The sequence below is a fragment of the Helianthus annuus genome, chromosome 16, assembly GCF_002127325.2.
Source record: "Helianthus annuus cultivar XRQ/B chromosome 16, HanXRQr2.0-SUNRISE, whole genome shotgun sequence".
NCBI lineage: Eukaryota > Viridiplantae > Streptophyta > Magnoliopsida > Asterales > Asteraceae > Helianthus > Helianthus annuus.
In genome coordinates, this window is record NC_035448.2 from 98,609,814 (window position 1) to 98,632,950 (window position 23,137).

The 23,137-nt window shown below is 35.2% G+C and overlaps 2 protein-coding genes across 2 annotated transcripts; one reads left to right on the forward strand and one right to left on the reverse strand.

Annotated features, from left to right (window-relative positions):
* Positions 1–10,590: 10,590 nt before the first annotated feature.
* On the reverse strand, positions 10,591–18,485 carry LOC110918674 (PX domain-containing protein EREL1). Its single transcript, XM_022162949.2, has 10 exons — positions 17,954–18,485; positions 16,284–16,394; positions 15,402–15,500; positions 15,211–15,297; positions 14,268–14,376; positions 13,558–14,195; positions 13,306–13,470; positions 12,863–13,108; positions 12,471–12,689; positions 10,591–11,114 (listed from the first exon to the last, which is right to left on the reverse strand). Exons 1-10 carry the CDS (start codon positions 18,044–18,046, stop codon positions 10,902–10,904), a joined length of 1,980 nt encoding a protein of 659 aa, XP_022018641.1. The 5' UTR covers positions 18,047–18,485; the 3' UTR covers positions 10,591–10,901.
* Positions 18,486–20,472: 1,987 nt separating this feature from the next.
* Positions 20,473–22,226, forward strand: LOC110917876 (protein FAR1-RELATED SEQUENCE 5-like). The gene is made up of 3 exons (XM_035985461.1): positions 20,473–20,596; positions 20,881–21,438; positions 21,597–22,226. Exons 1-3 carry the CDS (start codon positions 20,513–20,515, stop codon positions 22,224–22,226), a joined length of 1,272 nt encoding a protein of 423 aa, XP_035841354.1. The 5' UTR covers positions 20,473–20,512.
* The last annotated feature ends 911 nt before the right edge of the window (positions 22,227–23,137 follow it).

The window sequence follows — 23,137 nt, forward strand, 5'->3', positions numbered from 1 at the left end:
ACCCAAATGCCTAAATATTCAAAATTTATGAGGGACTTCCTCACTAATAAAAGGAAATCTGAATCATTGCAATTAGTTAATTTAAGCGAAGAATGCTCCGCCTTACTACTCAACAAACTCCCACAAAAGAAGATCGATCCTGGAAGCTTCACAATCCCTTGTTCGATTGGGGAATCCCCCATTCGTAATGCACTAGCCGATCTTGGGGCTAGCATAAACCTCATGCCCGCATCAATGTTCAACCGACCCGGCCTAGGAAAAACAAGCCCTACAAAAATGAGCAACAACTCGCCGATAGGTCCGTAAAATATCCACAAGGTATCGCTGAAAATCTATTAGTCAAGGTCGGCGAATTCGTTTTCCCAGCCAACTTTGTCATACTAGATATGGAGGAAGATACCGAAGTACCACTCATCTTAGGAAGACCCTTCCTAGCTACGGCCCACGTATTAGTAGACATGAATGGTGGAACACTAACATTGAGGATTGGAAACAAGGAAATGAAGTTTGGAGTTGGAAAGAGAATAGAAGACGACGATCCGGTCAATTACATGAAGGTCATAGACTCAAGTTTGGATGATGCTCTCCGACGGTGCAACATGGGATGCAAAACATCCCGCTTGAGTAGCATATGACTGGCTTTGGGTCTAGCCAAGGACCCTTATAAACGTGGCGCACCACGGAGGCATTCCGCGGAACTATCCTTAGTTTAGCTTAGATATATTTTTATGTTTTCTAGTTTAGTTTTAATTTTCAGGATGGTGAAGGATACCAAGGGAAACTTGCATCAGCACCCCATGCACAAAAACAGAACATCCCGAAATTTTTTCTTCGTTACAGCAAGTTCAGCACGGGTCGTGTCCACCCAACACGGCCCCGTGCTGCACAATCTGCAGGAAATCGCCCAGTTCAGGTAACTGGACACGAGGTATGTTCACTGGACACGCCCCCGTGCCCAGGCTTCTGTTTCTTTTCACCAATTTCTGTTACTAGCGATCTGAACATGGGGCCGTGCCCAGACACCACGGGGCCGTGTCCAGACACCCAGTAACATAAAATTTTGCTTTTTCACACCTTTTTACACATTCAATCAACCTAAAAACTTATTTTTCGGACACATTGAGGACAATGTGTAATTTAAGTGTGGGGGGATGCTAAACCTTGAATCCTGCAAGTCCTAACTACAGGTCTTACACAAAACTCTATTGGAACCGCTAATCACCCAATTTTTTTTCAAAAATTTTTCATTTTTTTTACTTGTCTTGGTTTAAGTTGGGAATTACAAGTTTTAAAAATGTTATGTTTGTACAAATTTACAACCGATAGCGTCGTGATAAAAAGAACCAACATAAGAAAATTATGAAACGGCATGACATATCTAGTTAAAATTTGATTATATATACTTGATCACATAAAAAACCCATTCCCACATAAAGTAAGTTTTGAGCCTTTATTGGGCATACAAATACATATCTTTAAACTAAATTCTCATTTTTCGTTTCTTGTGTGAATAGCCACTTGGTTTCTTACAACTATAGAACTTGCCACGACGATACATTCCCGGTCCTTAACAACTTAAACCCGAGTAAGTAAATGATGGAGGCATTAGGACTAACCCTTTTTATTTCTACACCATTATTTTTCTTTTTTTTACCACCTACCCAAAATCCCCCTAGTTAACCCCTTTGAGCCTAAACCTTTTCATTTCTTCACCCAAAACAAACACCCTTTTTACCCACCAAAAACCTTTTTCATTTTAAACTCTTTATTTTAGTAACAAAGCTTGGTTTTTCTTATGACTTCCTTATAAAAAAAACGATAATGATGAAGCCAAAAGAAATAAACAAACAAGTTTATCAAAAACTAATTTGTTTGAAGAATTGCTTCATCAAAATAAAAAGTTATGAAAAAAAATAAAAAGTCTTACGAAAACCGACGCTTTTTACGCCTTTCGCCCTTTTTCTACAAACCACTAACCCAACCACCTACCTTTAACCCAAGCCTAACCCTTCACCCCAAAAGTCCTCTTTATATTTACAAAGGTGTATAGTTAAAAATGAGGTGGATTGATTGCTTGGCAAGCTTATGGTAGGAGTAAGTTCCATGCCGCTCTCGAGTGATTCACTAAAATACATCTTCGGCCGAGTATTGAGTGATCCCCCGTGAGGTATGTGAACTTGTATATAAATGGAATTTTAAAAAGGCATGTTATGCCCTAATAAGTAATTTATCTTATGTAATTTTTTTAAATAAATCATGACGAATAGGATTGTAAGTAAAATAAAAATAAAACCTAATAAAAATCTTGGAATCCCCACACTCTATGACAAGCCCAAAAACCTTCTCTTCAACTCATTCCATTTGGGAGTGAAAAGCCACATTATAAAGAGTTTTGCTTGAGGACAAGCAAAGATTAAAGTGTGGGGGTATTTGATGTGTACAAAATGAAACATATAAATTACATTAATTGTGGCATAAAACTAACCCTTTTTAGTACTAATGTTGGAAAAAGTGTGTTTTTCTCTTCCTTTTGTATTTTCAGAATTAAATGAGCTCAAATGAACAAAAGAAGCAAAAAGGCAGCTAAATCTAACATAAATACAAGAAAAGGAACAAACGTGGCATGCCCGACCCCCCGACAGCATCTTCCCAAGCAAAAACAAGAGAACAGAAGGCTGAACACGCCCCGTGCGTGTCAGCAGAAAAGACAAAGTTGTAGAAGCTGCTATCACCCACCACGGGGGCGTGCACAGCGGACACGGGGCTGTGGTCAACTCTAAGATTCGCAGAATCTGAGGAAATCTTGATAGTACAGATACGCTTCTGCACACGGGGTCGTGCCCAGCGGACACGGGGGCGTGGTCAACTAATGCATACAAACTGCAATTAATGAAGAAAGAGAAGAGGGATGGACACGGGGCCTTGCCCAATGGACACGGGGCCATGCCCGAGCTTCTGTTCAGGCTATAAATAGGGGTGCTTGGCTCATTTGCAAACCATCCCTTGACACACCACCTCTCTCACACTTCACCCACACTCCACCACCAGCACAACACCATCATCCACCACCATCATCCATCATCCATCATAGAGTGTGTGAGTAGTCTCGGGATCCAAGATTGATCGTAAGAGTTCTTGACAATCAAAGGCCATGTTTGCCTAAGTCTCTTACATCACTTGGTGAAGACAAGCATTTAGTGTAATACTTTTTATTTTTAATCTTTTCGCACTTTTTATTTGGTTATGTATTAATGACTTTAATAACTAGTTTCTTATGTTGAAGGTGCATCTTCCTTATCTTTTGTCCGTGGTGTCTTGGCATTATTTAATTGTCTATATAAAATAAAAGATTTTCACCATTCATATCTCCACGGTCTATATGAAGATATGTTGGCTACCTGGTCGGGGGTTAAGGGAATGGTTTGGTAAGAGTCTTGCCTTGTTCAGTGTATAGATCCTGCAAGGACCTAGGTCAAATTTAGTATGACCTCCTTCAATACCCAATGGTATTGGATGGCGGGGGTCCAAACTCTTTGATCCCCTCATATGTAAACTACTATTAAAACTTTACCTCGGCTACTTAGGACTGTATCCCTGCTGACTCAGACTACTTAGCCAAGGGTAACGTCACCTTCAAAAGAGGGGCCTACCACATTACGCATTAATAACTTAATTAATTATCTTTCAATAATCCGACCCTTTAGGATTGTATCCTTGCTGACTCAAACTACTGGGTTTAGGGTAACGTCACCTTCAAAAGAGGGGCCTACTACAATAACTAAGATAATCTCTTAAAAAGTGCAAAAGTGCGGAAATAATCAAAGGTTACACCATAGGCGAGTCGGATCCAAGTGATTCATCTTGTCTATCTGTTTTTATTTTTATTTTTATTTTCAGCATTTTAGTTTTTATTTTCTAGTTTAAAACCTTTTTCCAAATTTTTGATTTGATTAGACGTTGAGGATAAACCGGTATTAAAAGCTCTTGTGTCCTTGGACGACCTCGGTATCTTACCAACACTATACTACGCTCACGATGGGTGCACTTGCCCATATGTGTGTTTGGTGTTAGTAAATATCGTGTTTTATAAATTTAAAACTTGACTAAAGTGGTTAAAAAGGGCTAAAAATATACATAAAAATATAGTACACCACACACGCATCACTTATCCAGGATAAGATATACAAATCAAACCCTTCAAAAGTGGATGACATCAGATCTTGAAATTTCACTTCTTGAAAACTATCCCAACGTCGAAGATCCATCTAGTTTCCTGAAGTACATGTAATTTGAAAACAATCAACAAAAGTTGAGCGAGTTCATGCGTTTTATGTGAGCTCCAATAAACTTGTAAACATTTGAGAGATTCTTTTGATAACTGGTATATAAAGCGTCTATGAACAGATCATTAATGTTTTGCAAGGACATTATTATGTGTGGTGGTGTAGGAAGTGCTCAAACCTAGCGAATTTCCTCCGATCCATCCGGCTAGAACGACATAGTCACTACATGCGGTCACACAAGGACCCATGAGTGGGGCTCGCTCCACCCGATAGATCTACCACTCCTGCCCCTCTGTCTTAACAAGATTAATGGCCTTAAGAGTGCGCCTACCCATCCACATGATCTGACAGTTCATTCCTTAGCTTAACCATACCATTGAAACATGTATTTCACCCCCGAGAGTTATAAATCCGAAAATAGTTAAGAGAAAATGGGGACATGAACTCACAGATTTGCGTCCGAAGTCTCGTGCACTTAAAGTTGTTATCCACGGGTTGTATCACTACCTACACACGTGCTATGTTTTATTAGACACTTAGGTCGTATAACGACTCCTAGCCTTAGTTGTCTTTATTAGGACTTATTTTGGAAATCTTAGTATACTTTGAGTTATACTTTCGATGTATGGTGTATATATAATTTTTTATAATTATATATAATTTCAGATTTTTAATATATCAGTTAAAATAATTATATTTTAACTTAAATTATTTTCATACGAGTATTCGGGGGTTTTGTTAAAAATAATATATTTTTAACTTGTTTTGTCATACGGTTCTCATATACGTATTTTCAAGTATAGGTATACTTGTATTATGTGTATTTACCAAGTGTTGGTAGTGTATGTCGGTATGTATTTATACGTATAGGAATACGTATTTTCTTGTATTTATTAAGGATTTCATACTTAATTTATGTGGAATTTTCCGGAATATTGTTATTGCACAATTTAAAATTACCATCTTTATATTCTTAATATATATATATATATATATATATATATATATTAAGAAAATTTTATAGAAAAAATATCTATAATTTGTCTTGGTAGAAATATGTATATATTCACATATATCTTAAAAATATTATATTTTTAATATCAAAGTTAGAAAAATATAATTTTTAGTGCTTACCAAAATAATATATTTTTGAGTTGTTTATGAAAATATATATTTCTTATACTCCCAAAATAATATATTTCCAAGTTGGCAAGATATGATATATTCTCATATTAATTGTACAAATACATCCTTTGTCATTTGTTCGGTTTTAAAGGTACCGTTTACCAAGTTTGTCAAGATACGAATTATATTTCCGGAATACTTATATATTTTGTCCAAGGTGTCCATCGTCCGAATCGTCCAATATTTGGGTGCAAGTTATGTATTTATTTTCTTGTGATTCTTGTAATACTTCAAATTACAATTTTTAATATTTGTGAGGTATATTATTTTTCAACTTCCTAATTTTTAATATAACTAATACAAATAATATACACATAGCATATAATTTGTGTGATTTCTAAATATATATTTTCCTAAATATATACTTAGTCATTTTTATTTTTGAAAATCAACCTCCAATACTTGTAATTTTTACACCAAAAATTTATGGCAATTTTGTACTTAAAACCATGATTCCAAAATTACTTGTAAACACTTGTTTAAACATATTTTTCTAAGTGTTTGATTTCTACAGAAATTTTGTCATAGTTTCCTTTGAAATGGAGGTTTCCATGCTTATAGCATATCATTTTCTTTTTTAAAAACTCATCAATAATCATCAATATCAACACTACACTTACCTTATGCCAAAAATACACATTTTTACATGAAGGTATGAACTTGAAGTTTTATAAAATCTTGTAGTATTTTAACATAGTGTTTAACATGATTTATTAACACCAAAAACATGATTTTTATTTCATAAAAATCATTTTTACAAATTCCATCTTCACAACTTGTAACTCATTTTTACAAAAATTCATTTGCTTGAATTTTTCATGTCTTCTATACATCAATGGTTCCATTTTTACACTTAAAACATGTTCAGTTTCCTTTAAAAACCAAATCATGTTAATCTTGAAGTAAACTTGTTTTTCTTGAAACGTTTATGTTTGAAATCTTTCACTTTTAAAACCTACAACTTGTAGGAACCATCATCCTACACAAAATCATGTTTGCTTTCAAGTTCATACTTTACATAATGTGAGTCTTACATAGATCTTTCAAGATCTAACCTCATACTTGCTAGATCATGTTTTAAATCATCATCTAGCAAGCTTTTATGTGGTGTCTAACACCATACACTCAAGAAATCAACAAACAAGTTCATCACATACACTAAACAACTTATATTCTTGAGATTTTGAGTTTTATTCTTATGTTCATCTTCTTGATTTGGTGTGATCTTTAGATTTTTAGTTACTTATATACTTTAACCACTAAAATAAGATGTAAAAATGTGATCAAGAAGACTTACTACTAGCACAAAGGCTAGGGATGAACAAGATGAAAGATGAAGAAGAAATGTGGTGGTTAATAGCTCCTCAAGGTGGTCCTTCAACTCCTCTTGCTTGCAACTTTCCTAAATATGCTTGATTCTCTTTAGAACACCCTTGGATTTGTTGGAAATGGACTAGAAAAATGGATGTGGGAGTAGTGTATGGTGGACGTAGGTTTTGAAGGAGATGGAGGAGGTTTTGTTTGAATTTTGGAGTTTGAGAAATGTGAAGGAAATGTTGGGATAAGATGTGCTTAAATCATCTTGCAACTTTATTTACCAATATGCATTTCCTTTAACCTTCATCCTAAAAATAAAGTTAGGGGACAACATGGGGACATGGGGTGGGCCCCATGTTGACCGTCCATGATGGATCTTAAGTGTTTAGTTAGGGGTTTAGTGTGTTTAGGGATTTTTGATGTGTAATAAGGTGTTTATTGATAATAACTAGTCTTATGGTATTAAAACAATGCTTCTAGTCTATTTTTGGTGTTTCGGGTAGTGTTCGGTTATTCGTTCGGTTGTCGGTTCGTTAAGGTGTTAAATTGCGCAGTTTTGTGAGTTATGAGGTACTTTTTATGACAGTTTTCATTCCCGACACTTTACAAGTTATTCTGGACATCTAAACCTTTTTTCTGCATGGTATTTTGATGTTTATTTGTTGATTTTTGCTGAATTCTGCAGAATTCTGCAGAATTCTGCATTTAAAGTGCGTTTCAGGTACTTTTTAGTGTTTATTCGTCACTCGGAAGGCAGTTTCGTAACCCTTACTTTCCTACATAGAGTTCTAGTATAAATTTTGGTTCTGAGCCTCAATCTGTGTCCTAACATGATGTCTGACTGAGTACTGAACTCCTGTCAGTACTACTTGTTTATCTGATAAGTATGCTAGTTTCGTCTATGCACTAATTGAACTGTTTTGAGTTGCATTTAACAATAATAAGTAGCATGCATTATGTAATGTATTTGTGAGTCTTTTGAAAGTAAATCATGAAATCATTCATATAATAAGTTCAACATGCACAACCATATATTACAAATTACGGTTCACATCGTACGGAATTACATGAAAAATGCCAGTTGTCACAAAAATAAGGTAAATTGGTCTTTTAACAATAATTAAATTTTAGCCCCCCATCTTATTACACTTAAATCCCTTAGTTTTAATATAATTATGGGTAATTAGTTACGCTTTTCCCCATCCACAACAAACTTATAATTCTTTTACGTATTCTTGCATATCTTATAAATTATAATATTTAAAAAAAAATCCAAAAGTGTCGTGACGACCTACTCATTTATGTCGACGTTTTGATAGTTGTCTTGGTCAGCACTGACGTGTGGATTAAAAGGTACAAATAGATGATGCCTTATGTACGAGTAATTAAAGCCCAACGTACTTAATAATTATCCCATAATGTTTAATGGCTACAAAATGTCTAGTGATTAAATACCATCAATTTAATCCCCTCATCTAGATTACACTTTAATCTCTCATCTTTAATAAAATTATAAATAGTTAGTTAGTACTTACACTTTAACCCCTTATAAAAACTAACCCTCCCGCGAACGATTTTTAAACGGTTATAACTTTTTGGTATGTTAATATTTTTTTTTAAATTACATCATATAAACAAGTATTTTACTCTCTTTAATTTCAGTATAGTATTGCTATAGTTTTTTTTAATTAAAAAATGATATGTTACGTGATTAACAGTGTCTAATGGTAAGTAATAACCGAATCGTTAACTGAACCAAAATAAATCAAAAACTGAATTAACTGAAAACTAATTAACCGAAACCCGAATTAACTAAAAATGGTTATCGATTTTTTTGTACCCTCATGTAACCAGAATTAACTTAACCGAACCATTCATATTTCCATATATTTCTAGCTTATATATATACCTTTAGTTCATGTATTCAATATTTATACTCTCATTTTATGTATTTATATCTCCATTTCAAGTACATATACATCCATTTCATGTATTTCTAATAAAAATTTTTAGACTAAGTTTGGTTTTGGCTATTAACCGAAATTAAATGAACCAAACCAAAAACGTCAATTTAACTGAATAAACCAAACCGATTAACTGAAAACAGATTGATTAATAAAATAGACTAATAGATGACCTCGATTTCGGTTGAGGATAATAATCTAACGAACCGAACAATGCATAGCATGGCAATGTTTGTGTTTCCCGCCGCATCGCGCGCGCATATATTGGTTATTAACCAAAACCGGTTATCGGTGAGCAAAAACTAAATCGTTAACCTAAACCAAACCGAACCAAATCATTCATATTTTCATATATTTCTAGCTTTTATCCCCCCGGTTCATATATTCATATTTTATATCTCCATTTGATATATTTATACTTTCATTTCATGCATTTATACTTAAATTTCATATATTTCTAACCAAAAGTTTTAGCTTCAATTTGGTTTTTGCTATTAATTGAAATTAAATGAACCAAACCAAAAACAAAAAACCGTCAATCTAATCAAATAAACTGATGTGATTAACTGAGAATTGATTGGTTAATAAATAGACTAACCGATTACTTTGGTTTCAGCTTCGGTTGAGGATAATCAGGGCCGGCCCAAGGGTAAGCCAAATGAGGCTTGGGCCTTGGGCCACCAAAACTATAGGGCCTCAACAATTTGATGAAACCACAGTCCATTTATAAAAGATTTAGGGTGTGGGTTATCAACAGATTGATGGTTGGTAGTGTAGTGGTATTGTGTATGTATGGATGTTGGTGAGACTTGGGTTCGAATCCTTGGTTCAGCATTTATTTTTCCTTGTTTTTAAATTTTAACACAATCTTTCAAATAATTACACTTGGGCCCTTTAAGTTTAACTTTCAATTACATACATTTTTTTGGGAAAAAGGCCACAAGATTTTACTTCGCCTTAGGCCACCAAAATGGTTGAGCCGGCCCTGAGGATAATAACCGAACATACCGAACTATGCACATCCCAATGAAATGGATTACCCGATTACTTCGCTTTTGATGTATATCTATCATAATGATGCTACAATGAATTGTATATAACCTTAAAATGCATGTTCGGTGGGTGAGACCGACCATGCACTGTGTTATATTACTTTTGTTCACAAATTGCAAAATGACAAAGCTGGTCAACGTTTGTTTTTCTTTGAAATCACCGTTCACCCATCAAGTTTTGTTTGACAAAATTCACATCTCAACCTTTTAAATTGACAAAAATAATTTTCTAACTTGACAAAAATAACCCCCCTACTTTCTAACTTTCCAAAAAGACCCTCATACTTTCTAACTTTTCTTTAACCCTCAAACCTTTGACATAAATTTAAGTTCGTTTACACTTTAACGTATTTTTGTTTGAAAACGAGACGGGGTCAATTATAAATGTGTTCTTTTATGTACGTTTTAAGTTAGACTACGTTTTAACGTAAATTTTGTTTGGAAACAAATTGGGTCAAATGTAATTCGTCTTGATTCAACGGTATAAATTTGAGTTAGCGTATGTTTCGGCGTAAATTTAGTTTGGAAACGAGTCTAGTCTATTGTAGTCTATACGTTATCATATTGCGTATGGCGCCGCCGCAATGCGCGGCGGGTAAAAAAAACTAGTATTATATGAATAAGAAAACTATCAAAAACCAGTATCACAATACGATGTGTCGCTCTCGTCGCATCACGCGGGCATCCTGTTATTTATATACATAAGAATTCTAATAAAAAAACATTTTATTTATAAAAAAGGTCATTGCCCATATAAATAAACTTTAACAAAATTATCATAATTATTCATCGCTCAAAAGACATTTTCTAAATTTCATCATAGCATTTGATTCCTAACATACAAGCATTGACCATCATTACCAACAAAGCATTATCATCCAACAAACATGAACATCTTAAACTTTATAATCCACCTACACTATACTTGATCTCCCACCCCAAGTTACACATCAATTGCTGAAGAACAAAGGGAAGGTCCATAACAACTTGGTAGAAAATAAGTCATCATATTACCCACAAAGGTAATGTAAGTAAGGTTAGTCGGGCGACATGCTATAATTATGTAATTGCGGTATATACAATCCTCACACATATACTTCTCATCTCGTATCTATCTTCTTGTCTTCTGTTGTTACTATTCCAGTACTGAGAGCGTGATGAATAAGCATACTCACCTGCCGTCTTAGATTGATGTTGTCTACAAGGATCTCTGACAGCATCTGCCTAAGTTTATGACTTGATGTGCGGCCACCTTCCTCACCATTCATGTCCCCAGCAGCCGTTGAAGCATCGTCTTGTGCTATAATTTGTACCTGCAGATATTTCCAATGAACATGTATATCAGTATATAGAACTTCAATATTGATCATAGGATTCATATCTCAGCTTTTTAACCATACGTTCAACGTTTGACCTGTCAGCGGATTTGCCATACTTAGATATTGATCACATCCCAAATTTTCAACTATGAAATTGTACAGCCTTTTAACCAAACAAATATTTAAATAATTTTGGACAACTTTTTACCTGTTTGGCCCATTTGACATGTTTCCATTTTAGTTAGCGTAGCATAACCCTTATTGGTGTAACTATATTATTTTTGTAGTCACAATTCATGCCTTCATTAGTTCATTATTTATGATCATGATTCATGAAAAGATAATGTGGTTGAAGGTCAGTATGGCCCGTTTTGACCCATACTCATGATGACCCGGTTCAACCCAAACCCGTTTTGACCCGTTACCCATCCATCTTGCCAACAGTCGAAAATGCTCTGTGTATCAACTTTTGACACATTAAGACCGTTTGCCATGTTTCCATTTTAACAATAACATAAGCCTTATTCTGTAACTATTGTTTTTGTAGTGACAATTAACGCCTTAAATATTTATACAAATGAAAAGAAAACATGATTGAAGGTCAGAAAAGCTCGTTTCGACCCATACTCATGATGACGTGGTCAAGCCAGACCTATTTTGACCCATTACCAATCTCCATGTATCAAGTTTGGATGTTTTCATTTTAGTTAGGGGCTGTTTGGCTAAGCTTATTGGAATGACTTATTTACTTATTTGCTTATTTGAAAAGCAAATAAGTCATAATGGAATGACTTATTTACTTATTCCTCTCACATAATAAGCTAACCTAAACACCTTTTAACTTTTCAAAAAGTAAATAAGTAAATAAGTCACTAAAATAAGCTTAGCCAAACAGCCCCTTAGCCCTAACCCTGGTTTTGAAAAGCGCGCATCACGTATGCGAGGAGTTCATTATTAAAAAAATACTTATGAAAGTATTTATAGATAATATTTGAACTTGTTAACTTTTAAACACTAGAATAGAGGATATTCTCGTAATCTCTAGCCAAATTTGTTCAAATACTCAAACCCATAGCTTAATTGATGGACAGATTTGAAAAACTCAACCCATTGCAATTTGTTCAAATATGAACAACTGCATAAGGTTAACACATCAGACCGCATCATGTGATGCGCGCATCATAGATGCAATCTCATCACCGCATCATGTGATACATGCATATTAAAATCAAAGCACTAACATAACTTAACACTACTGTTTTTGTAGTCACAATTTACGCCTTACTTATTTGCCCATAACCCACGCATCTTGCCCACAGTCCGTAACTATAACAAGCACGTAAAATGTACCTGGGCAAGGAGGGCTTCTATGTGATCATCAGATATTTTAATGAGTTCCAAAGCATCTTGCATTGATGGAGAATCAATGACTAATTTATCTTCACTTGCGTTTAACAAGTTTATGCTGCACTCTCGAAGCCGATGCTGAAGAACATCAAATTCATGAAGCAAATTCACTCTGCCAATTTCCTCTTTCTCAAACTTCTGTTTTTCTTCTTGGAGTAGTTTCTTTGCAACACGAATTAAAGAAAAGTTAATTATAATCTAAATGACAATTTCAATCCACAACGGATTCCAATTACGATTTATGAAGTCCAAAGAAACAGATAAGAAATCAAGTAAATGATGTTGCTAACTATTAAAATTTCCCTATTTAATATATGAAGAGATGAAATAAATACCTCGGCTTCTGACTTTCCAACAAGTGATTGATTTAACTGCTGTTTTAAATCTGCTTGTGAATTTCTAAGAGATTTAACCTCTTTAACAAGAACTTTGATGTCTGCTTTAGATTTAACTTCTAGTTCTTGATGTTTCTTCAAAAGTTGGTCAAACTTGTTTTTAGTTTCATCCAACTCCTCAAGTAACTTATCTTTTTCTTCAATCACAGATGTTGTTTTTGGCGCTTCTGTTTCTCTCTTGTCATCCTGGAAACGTTTCACTCATCAATTACTATACAACATAGAAATTACTTCTGGAATAAATGCATCGACCAAGATTGTATTCTATTCCAAACACCTAACAAATAGCTTAAAAAGAAACAGGTCTAACGGGTTGTTTTTCTCAACGGGTGAGAAAACAGAATTACCCGTTTGATGTGAGAAAAGAAAGAGTGTCGTAAAACCTGTTGAGACTTCAATTTGAACTCCATCTCTAGGGATTTGCGTCTAAGTTCTTCCATATCCCACTGCATTTGAGTAACTCTTTCTCTTTCCATTTGAATAGCTTGATGAAGGTTTTCTTTACTTCTCAGTTTCGTCGTCTCTAGTTCTTCTTCCAAATCTTTGACCTATCAATATACATAATTTATTATCAAATCATCTTTAAAGCAGCAGAGGATTATCATGGCCGACCAAAACTGTAATTTCAACAATACCTTGGTCATAAGGTAATCTTTGACCGCTATTTCTTGGTTTAGTCTCGATATTACATCCTCCATATCTGTTTTTGCAGTTCCCAGTCTCCTCTGCATGCTGATAAGAACCCTATTTATCTTTTGTTGTTGCCCCAACGGAAGCACTAAGTTTATATCACTTGACGTAATAATATTATCATCTGCCAACGAACTCGAAAACTCCATATCTGGTAATGAAGTTGTCCCATTTAGAAGCTTCTTGGGATTCCCAATTAACTTACCCTGTTGTTTTTCAGACACATAATCCCCCCCTCCATTCCCGTTTTTATCACTGCTTCGGTTAATCTCTCGGGAATGATACCCTTCAACCTGATCTAAAATAGCACTTCCCATTAACAATCCCTCATCGATATTTGACATACCGTGCTTGACTAATTTTTCTAGTGGGCCAGTTAAATCTTCGTCTAGAGATAACTCTTCTGTACCGGCTTCGGATATATTATCTCTTCCTAAACTTGAAGTTCCGATTTCAGATGTCTCGTAAGCAGTGTCACTGCCATAATCTGGAGAAATTGGTGTGCTACCTGAAGCCATGGATTCGATGCTGTTACTTATGGAACGGTTTCCTTGCACGGTTTGTGGGTTTTCATCTTGAAATGCTGAAAACATATTCAATATTTAATCAGAAATTAAAGTTTAAGCTATACAAGGTAAAGTAGACAATAACATACAAGATCGAGCAGCAGATTCCAGTTCCAGAAAGGATGCCACTACAATGCTTCTTGATATATCGATGTCGGATAGCAACTTTGTCATCCACTCCTCCAAAGAGCAACGTCTCTACATAATAGGAAACATATGAATCTTAAACATCTAATCTCTTTCACACCTATCTCAATAACCCATTTTCTTAACTTTTCCACCTTATCTGACAAAATATTTAGTCAGAAAATCAATAACCCGTTTTTGCAAATTGTGTTTTGGAACTAATTATTTTGACGTGAATTCACAATAATCGGTTTTTGATGTCTGAATAAACAGATGTCATTGTTTAGGGATCGAATAAGCAGGTTTAAGGTTCACCCCAGTTGCAAGAAAACTAACCATTAGAAGGTTAAAATGTTAAATAATATTTGCTATCTACCGATTCTTTTGACACAACTTAAGAAGCTTTCACAATTTCACACGAGGTCACTCTTTTTCACAAGAATGCTTTTTTAGTATTTACCTATTAGTTCCTTAAATAATCCGGCATATGTCAAACAAATTTTTTTTTTTTGAACGGCCAACAAACTTAATCCCGAGCACTCTCGGGGCACCCACTGGACAAACGGAGTACTCCGAGAGTAACCCGAGTCCACCACCAATTCCGGGGAAAACCCGGTAACCCACCCGCCCGTAGGCACGACAGTGAAATTACCGGTAAAACCCGTTTGGCTCAAGGATCCAACCCAGGTTTCCCTGGGTCTCCTATCATTGCCCACCAGTGCCTCACTCTGCACCAAGTGGGAGGCGAACCTGCATCTCTCAAGAGAAATGCAAGCCCTCCACCACTTGATCTAGAGATCATTGGCATATGTCAAACAATTTAAATGACGAATATCTGATTAATACAGATTTAAACAATAGAAGAACATCCATATCTTTTGTAAGAGATTCAAATACAGTAACTACCTCTTCCAATAATGTTCGACTTTTTAAACGCAAGAGTCCCTTTGGTGGTGCTGGTGGGAGATTCTTTTGGGGAAATGCTTTCCTAAGCTGGAAAAGTTTAGGTAAAAGGTAAATGAACCATACACCAAGAGCATTAAAATTACTAATTAAGTACAGTAAAACAAACCATATGAGAAAGTTGATGTACTTACAGCAGCAAGTAACCTTAAGAAATCATTAAATCTTCTTAATACAGCTCGTGTCGTTGTGACCCCTTCAGGTGATTGTAAACCAACCACAACCCTGTAGAACTGTTCTAAGCATGTTAATATAGAATAAAGTTAAATCATATCAATAATATATTAAGATGGATAAAGTTAGTTGAAAGTCTCCTTCTGATACTAAAGTTAAACAGTTAATAGTAGTAGTCATCTGATCACAATGCCAATTTGAAGAAAATCAAATGAACATCAAATTATGTTTCAAAAAGGAAAAGAATAGAAGATGCATTTGTAAATTTTAAAATGAAGAAACTGTGTGTGCTGTTTTGAGCTTACATTCTGATGCTTAACGGTTAGATCGTAAGGTATAAACAGAAATTCCTGAATGGAAAACTATGATGGGTCGAACGAGTAGAAAGTTGCCCAAAAACATATTCAAAAGCTTACAACCTTCTAAACAGTTCTATTTCAAAAAAAAAAAAAACCATAAACCATTTTGATTAATTTTGATACTGCATATTTGATATATTATACATTAATTAATTTGGAAAAACTGAACACTGAAGTGTTGCCAGTCAACCCAACCTGATCCAGTTCGTTTTCACCCATTACCCGAAGTGTATGTTTAATGCATAAATCATCCTAATCATTTTATTCTAAAGATTAAATTATTGTTAAAGTAAGATAAACTCTGTAATCATTCAGGCAAACTAATGACTTCTTAAAAGTTTTAGGAACATTGACAAAAAGTGTTTCGGGTCAACCTGTAAAAAAATACCCACTTTAACTTGTTAACAAACCGCCCCTTTTGCCAACTCTCGCATAAATCGTCATCTAATACTATGTAAAGATAAAACAATTCTGAGTGAGTACCACAACAGGGTCTGAGTCTTTAGACTTCGGAAGGACAACCCACGTTGGGATTGTTATGCAGTAACTCCATCCTGTGCGAGGATCATGTGGCCAAACTGTGTCCCGCCCATTCTGCACATTATAAAGTCTTCAGACAAAAATTTACACAGCATAACATAATTAATGATGTAAAAATAAAGAATGGAACATATTGCATATAAAACTAGCACATGATTAGGAATAATTTTAAGGACTCCTCAAATTTGGATATATAGATCAATTAATAAAACTCAAGATCCAAATTTATCAACAAGTCTAACATATGATTGTATATAGTGTCTTTCTAGAAAATGTACTACAGCTGCACAATAATGTTTACAGCTTACAGTCAATTTCCTTATAAAATATGACAGTTGTTTTTGAGGAGTATAATAATTTTGTTTTCTCCATACGGTATGTAATAAGTTCATTTATTGCTAGCAGTAATTGAAACTCACTACTCTTTTCCATAAAAGCACATTCATGATCTATATCCTTATGTGGAAGTGCCTAGCTATAGAAATATGGTGAAAGCACATTCAACTCCGCCACTGATGAATGGATGTCCAATAATACTATGAGGGTGTTTGGGATTACGTTTTGAAGTGATTATTTGATTATTGCGTTTGTATGTCGTAAAACATAAATAATCTAAAAAAGTGTTTGGATGAAAAAGTGATTATCTGTCTCCAAAACGCAGTTTTGGAGAAGCATGTACCTACATGCTTTTTCAAAACGCAGTTTTGAAAACGCAAAATCTGTTTTGAAAACGCATAATCTATTTTGAAAACGCAACACCAAACACCCCCTATAACCAAAAGCAGCAGCAGATACGTTTACTGCTCTGTTTTGGCTTTTTACTTGTTTTTCACATTTCCATTTAACATCAATTACTTGTTAAGTTTTTTTTTTTTCATGCACTTGAGTAAATGACATGGGATAACAATTATCATCGTTAGATACTTCAAACTCTACAATAATGAAGCACAATATCAGGCGTGCCTAGTCAATTTCCGAGAAAACCGACATGGTGTATCATAGCACCGCAGGGAAATGCAGCGTAAAATCTTTTTTAAACATTCACAACTTCTTCAATTAGTGTGTTGACATTTCTATACATAAAACAAATCATATAAAATTTCAAGGTTCCATCACAATTATTCAAATAAATTACATACAAACAAGAACAACCCCATGATTATAGAACTCCAATATTCAAACCCGCCCTGCTTATCACTAACATATGAACTTATAATCCATACCGGAACTATCAGGCCTTCTATTCCAGATGTAAATCTAAACTTATTATTGATCATTAAAGTTCTAAAACAACGGTATGAACGTAGAAATCTTCAACCTAATGCAATATCAGGAGTAAATCTAAACTAAAAGAGGGTAATCACTACAACTGTCTTCACTAATTAGCAGCAATACATTCAAACAGATTCTGACCATAAGGTACAAGAAGATAGATACCAATATTTAGCTCCAATCACAAACATGAAATTCCATAAAACAATCAGATGCACTACAATTCACATTCAATCCAAATAAATAAACCTAAATCAAGTAAATAACCAACTCAATTCTTCAATCAAATCAATTCCTAAAACACAATCAAACAACAACAACAAAAAGGAGAAAAAGTATACCCATTTCTTAGGCGGAGGACTCCAATCCATCCCTAACGGCAACGGAGAGGTCCCATCGTGTCTATGCTTGGGAGGACTCCTCCGCCGCTCCATCGTCCGATCAAACTCACAGAAACCCTAATTGATCCGCAACAATTAAGAATACAATCGATTGCACCGAGGCCTAGGGTTTGTTCAGATCGGAAACACCGAAGTAGTTGACAGGTGTCCTGAAGTGTGATTCTTGTTGTCAGTATTCGAATTGCTTTTTGACGAATTCAAGTTCGATTCTCAGAATTCAGATTTATTTGCTTAGCGACCAAGACAAGAAGGAGGAAGGGGATAACTGTGGATTTGATCGATTGGATTGCGATTGCGATTGCAAGTCGAGAGTGAATGGAATCAAGTCTTCGTCGTCGTTAATGTTTAATCGAGTTGGAGTCCAATAATACAAACATTGTTCTACAACGTGTGGAATATGAAGGAGGTCTTGTAGGGACCTTTTCACTTGTTAGACTAGAAGGTATGGGGGCCGGCTGATGCCCGGCTAGGCCCGGCGCCGGACCCCCACACCGCCCCCCTGGGGCTCGGCTCGTCTAACCCGGCAGCCCACAGCCGGGGTTGCTGCTCCTCTCTCCTCCTTTCTTCTCTCACATATACCTATACATACATACATATATATACACAAAGTGGTTCATCCCCCACCCCCCTAGGTCCATCCTCTCCAAGCCACTCCTACGTGGCGCCTACGTGGCGGCTCATCCCCTCCAAGCCCATCCTCTCCATACTGTTCAACTAAGAATTTAATCTTCCCTAAGTTTCCTAAGAAGCAATCTTGAGCTTACATGTGGCAATCTCATTAATTTAGATGAAAGGGTAATATTGGAAAATGCAAATTTCAAACATATCTGTACTTAGTTTTAATCACACGATTTTCATTCCTTCTTTCATATTTTTCATTCATTCATTCATTGAGCTTACCAATTTCATCGAGATCGTTTTCATCTAAATCAATCGCAAATCTCAATCTCAATCCTGCTGAATCGTTGATCGTTTTCATCGATTTGCCGGTACCTGCGAGATTGAGATCAATCCTGCTGAATCGTTCATCGTTTTCATCGATTTGCTGGAACCCTAGCTCCTCTGTTCATTCATTGATTTGCTGATTTATCCTCCTCTATTTTAATGATGTCTACTACTGTCGATGGTAAAATACCTTCTAGTTTTAATTTCATCTACTTTTTAGGTTTTTAGTTTTGATCTAAGTTGTGTTGGTTTTTATTTAAAAGTGTAGTTCTGAAGTTGTGCTGGTTTTTTGAAGTTGTGCTGGTTTTTTGAAGTTGTGCTGGTTTTTTTATATTACATCATATTTTAAAGTGTAGGTTTGTAAAGTTGTGCTGATATCTTTATTTTGTGCTAGTTTGTCTGGTAAAGTTGTGCTTGTTTTTTGTGCTGGTTTATTGTAAAGTTTGTGCTGATATCTTTTATTTGTTCTGGTTTTTTGATTTCTTCAGGAGTTCGTATCTGTCCAACTACTGGTAATCAGTATTATACTCCTATTGTTTCAGATTCTTCCAAACCTGTAGTTGGTATGCATTTCCAGTCAATTGATTCTGCCTTTAATTTCTATAAGAAGTATGCTAAGTTATCTGGGTTTGAGGGTCGAAAGCATACTCAATCTTCAAAAAATGGTGTTGTGATTAGAAAGTACTTTGTTTGTGCGAAAGAGGGTTCAGCGACATCCTGTGCTGTTGACACGGTAAATGATAGTGTTGGTGCTGATAAAAAGTTAAATGACCGAAGGAGGAGACCTTCTAAACGTACCGGATGTAAGGCACACATCCGTTTGTCTTTAACTCCAAAAAATACTTATAGAATTTCTCATGTATTTGAGGAGCATAATCATTCTTTTGTTGATGAAGAGGATTATCATCTTTTAGCTTCGTCTAGAAAGTTGACATTCACTGAAGAGCAACTGCTTTCTGATTTTTCTGAGATGAATATTGGTCCAGTTAGGGCATTCAACCTTATGAGAAAGATTCGTGGTGGATTTGATAAGGTTGGAGTGACGTCTACTGATTGTAAAAATTTTAAAAGAGATATTAATTTGTTCATTGGAGAGTTTGATGTGGATATGGCTGTCCAACGTCTTATGAAGAAGAAGCTGTATTTGCCGAATTTTTCTTGTGAATTTTATTGTGATGAAAAAAGTGCTCTTGTTGGATTATTTTGGGCTGATGAAGAAATGAAACTGAATTATGAGGTCTTTGGGGATGTTATGTCTTTTGATGCTACGTTCCGTACGAACAGGTATTTTATTCACTTTTTGTAGATCATTTATTCATATTTTTATTAAACTAGCACAATTCAGCAAGCAGTTGTAATATAATCAATTCAATTTTTAGGTATGACTTGGTATTTGTTCCGTTCACTGGAATCGATAATCATCATCACAATGTCACGTTTGCTGGTTCTTTGTTAGCATCTGAAACTGCTGAATCATATAAATGGCTTCTTCAAAGTTTTTTGAAGGCTTTTGGTGATGCACCTAAGGTGGTTGTGACTGATCAGGACGCTGCAATGAAAATTGCCATCCGAGATGTTTTCCCAGATACCAGACATCGTTTGTGTATGTGGCATATAATGATCAAAGTTTCTGAAAAGGTAACTTTCTTAAACCAGCACACTTTTAGCATATAAACCAGCACACTTTAAACAATCCATTTAAACCAGCACACTTTAGCATATAAACCAGCACACTTTTAAACCAGCACACTTTGGCATATAACTCAGCACACTTTTAAACCAGCACACTTTCTTTAAACCATCACAGTTTAAGCATCATAGTTTAAGTTTATACATCAACTAGCACACTTTAACATATAAACCAGCACATTTTAGGATTTGTTTGCTGTTTTAATATACTAATTATTTTTTTTTTGTTATAGGTTGGTACTGAGCTATCACAAGATGAGGTTTTTAAAGAAGATATATGTGATGTTGTATGGACTGATGCTCTTGAACCAGCACAGTTTGAGACACAATGGTGTGATTTAATGATTAAGTACAACCTTACTAGTAACAGCTGGCTGTCTGATATGTACAACCTCAGATCAGATTGGATTCCTGCATACTATCGTCATGAACATATGTCCGGTCTTATGCGTACAACATCTAGGTCTGAGAGTGAAAATCATTTTTTTGGTCAATTAACCAACACAAAATTGTCATTAGTTGAGTTTTTGAGCCATTTTGATACTGCAATGGAATCTCAGAGGTTTAAGCGCAGCAAACGTGATCATGATACCAGATACACACAACCTCGCATGAAAACCAATTATGAATTGGAACTGGAAGCTGCAAAGATTTATACTCGGGGGATATTTTTTGATGTTCAAGAAGAAATTCGACTTGCTTGCAAGAATTGTATGTGCAGGCGTGAAGAAGAAGTTGGTGATTCAATTAAGTTTTATATTCTACAGGTCAATCTTCCTGGCCTTCATGAGGTATTTATTTATACCTTTAGTAGCACAAACATGTTCTGCTTTTTACAATACATTTTAAGTAGCACAGTGATTTATATTTACAATTAGAATTTTACATATATAAACCAGCACACTTTTGTTATAAACTAGCACAATATAAGCATTTGTTATTTGTGTAGGTTCTTTTTACTCCTAAGGATATGGTAATTAAATGCAGCTGCAACCGATATGAGCAGTATGGTTTGCTATGTAGGCATGCCTTTTGTGTTCTTCGTCTTTGTGGTATAAAGGAGTTCCCTAAAAAATATGTTATGGGGCGTTGGACAAGAGATGTTGTTCCAAAAAAGACAAAAGTTTCGAGTTTTGATCAAAATGCTGCTGGTAATCAAGTTGAACGTGCTTCCAGCATTGTGCGTGAGATAATGGCTGCAACTGAACATATTGTTAACCGTCTTGTTACAAATATTGACCTGTTATCGTTGTATAGAGACCAAGTGATCGAGTCGAAGTTGAAGGTTGATTCTGCTGACCTTCCTGCAGAATCACTTGACAAGAATGCAAGATTAGCTAATATTCTTCATGCTGATCAGCCATGTTCATCGTCTTCTGCTACCATTCTTCCACCTAGTAGTATTAGAAACAAGGGGTGTGGTTCAAACAAACGCTTAAAGTCTTTTCGTGAGGTATCATCTTCAAGAATATCAAAGAAAACTAAAACTAGAGGTTGTTTGATATGTGGAGGTCATGGACATAATAGTCGGACTTGTAAGATGAAGACTACTGTTGCTGATTCCCAGAAGAGCAGTTAGTCGTGTGTCTTGGAAATCATGATATTTGGATTTGTTATTTTTTTCATTTCAGTTTGGATTTCTTGTATTCTTATTATGTTTACAACATTCAACTAGCACATTATTAGTTTTTGTTGATTTTGTAAATGCAATTGTCAAGAATTTGATTTTTCAACATTCAATATACTGTTTAAAACCAGCACAATTTTAAACTTTGTTCTTTAAAACCAGCACAAATTTAAACTTTGTTCTTTAAAACCAGCACAATTATAAAACCAGCACAATTTTAAACTTCTTCTATGAAACCATCACATATTGTCATAGTGAAACCAGCACAATATTAATTGTAAAACCAGCATAAAATTAACTTTCCTAATATAACTGTTAAAGCAGTACAATGTAATTGTTAAACCAGCACCATATTAATTGTTAAACCAGCACAAAATATTACAGACAACTACCAAACTAATGTTATATTGTTCAACCAACACAATCAATATTTCTGGTTCAATCTGTCATTGATTTTCGTTTCCGCATTTTTCTTGCATTCCTCTTTCTTTTCAGGCTCCATCTTCTCATACTTCTCTAACAGTTCCATCATTTCACCTTTCGCTAAGTTGATGTCGGATAAAAGTATTTTGCTTAAATACTTGTATCTCAGTTCAACCAACTCTTTGTCTTGTTCCGGTGACTCTTTCGACAGCCCACTATCCCATTCCTTCTTGCTCACATGATTCCCTGTGTATGTCTCCATGTGTCTCATTGCAAAGACACCACAATCTACAAAGTTCTTTTCCGTTTGCCACGACATTTTCATTATTTCTGGTTCCAAGGGCGACATCTTTGGGTGCATTGTTGGGTATTCAACTTCAAGGTAATCACATACAATTTCTTTCTGTAATTTGAAAATTTTCAAAATCAAAATCCCTAAG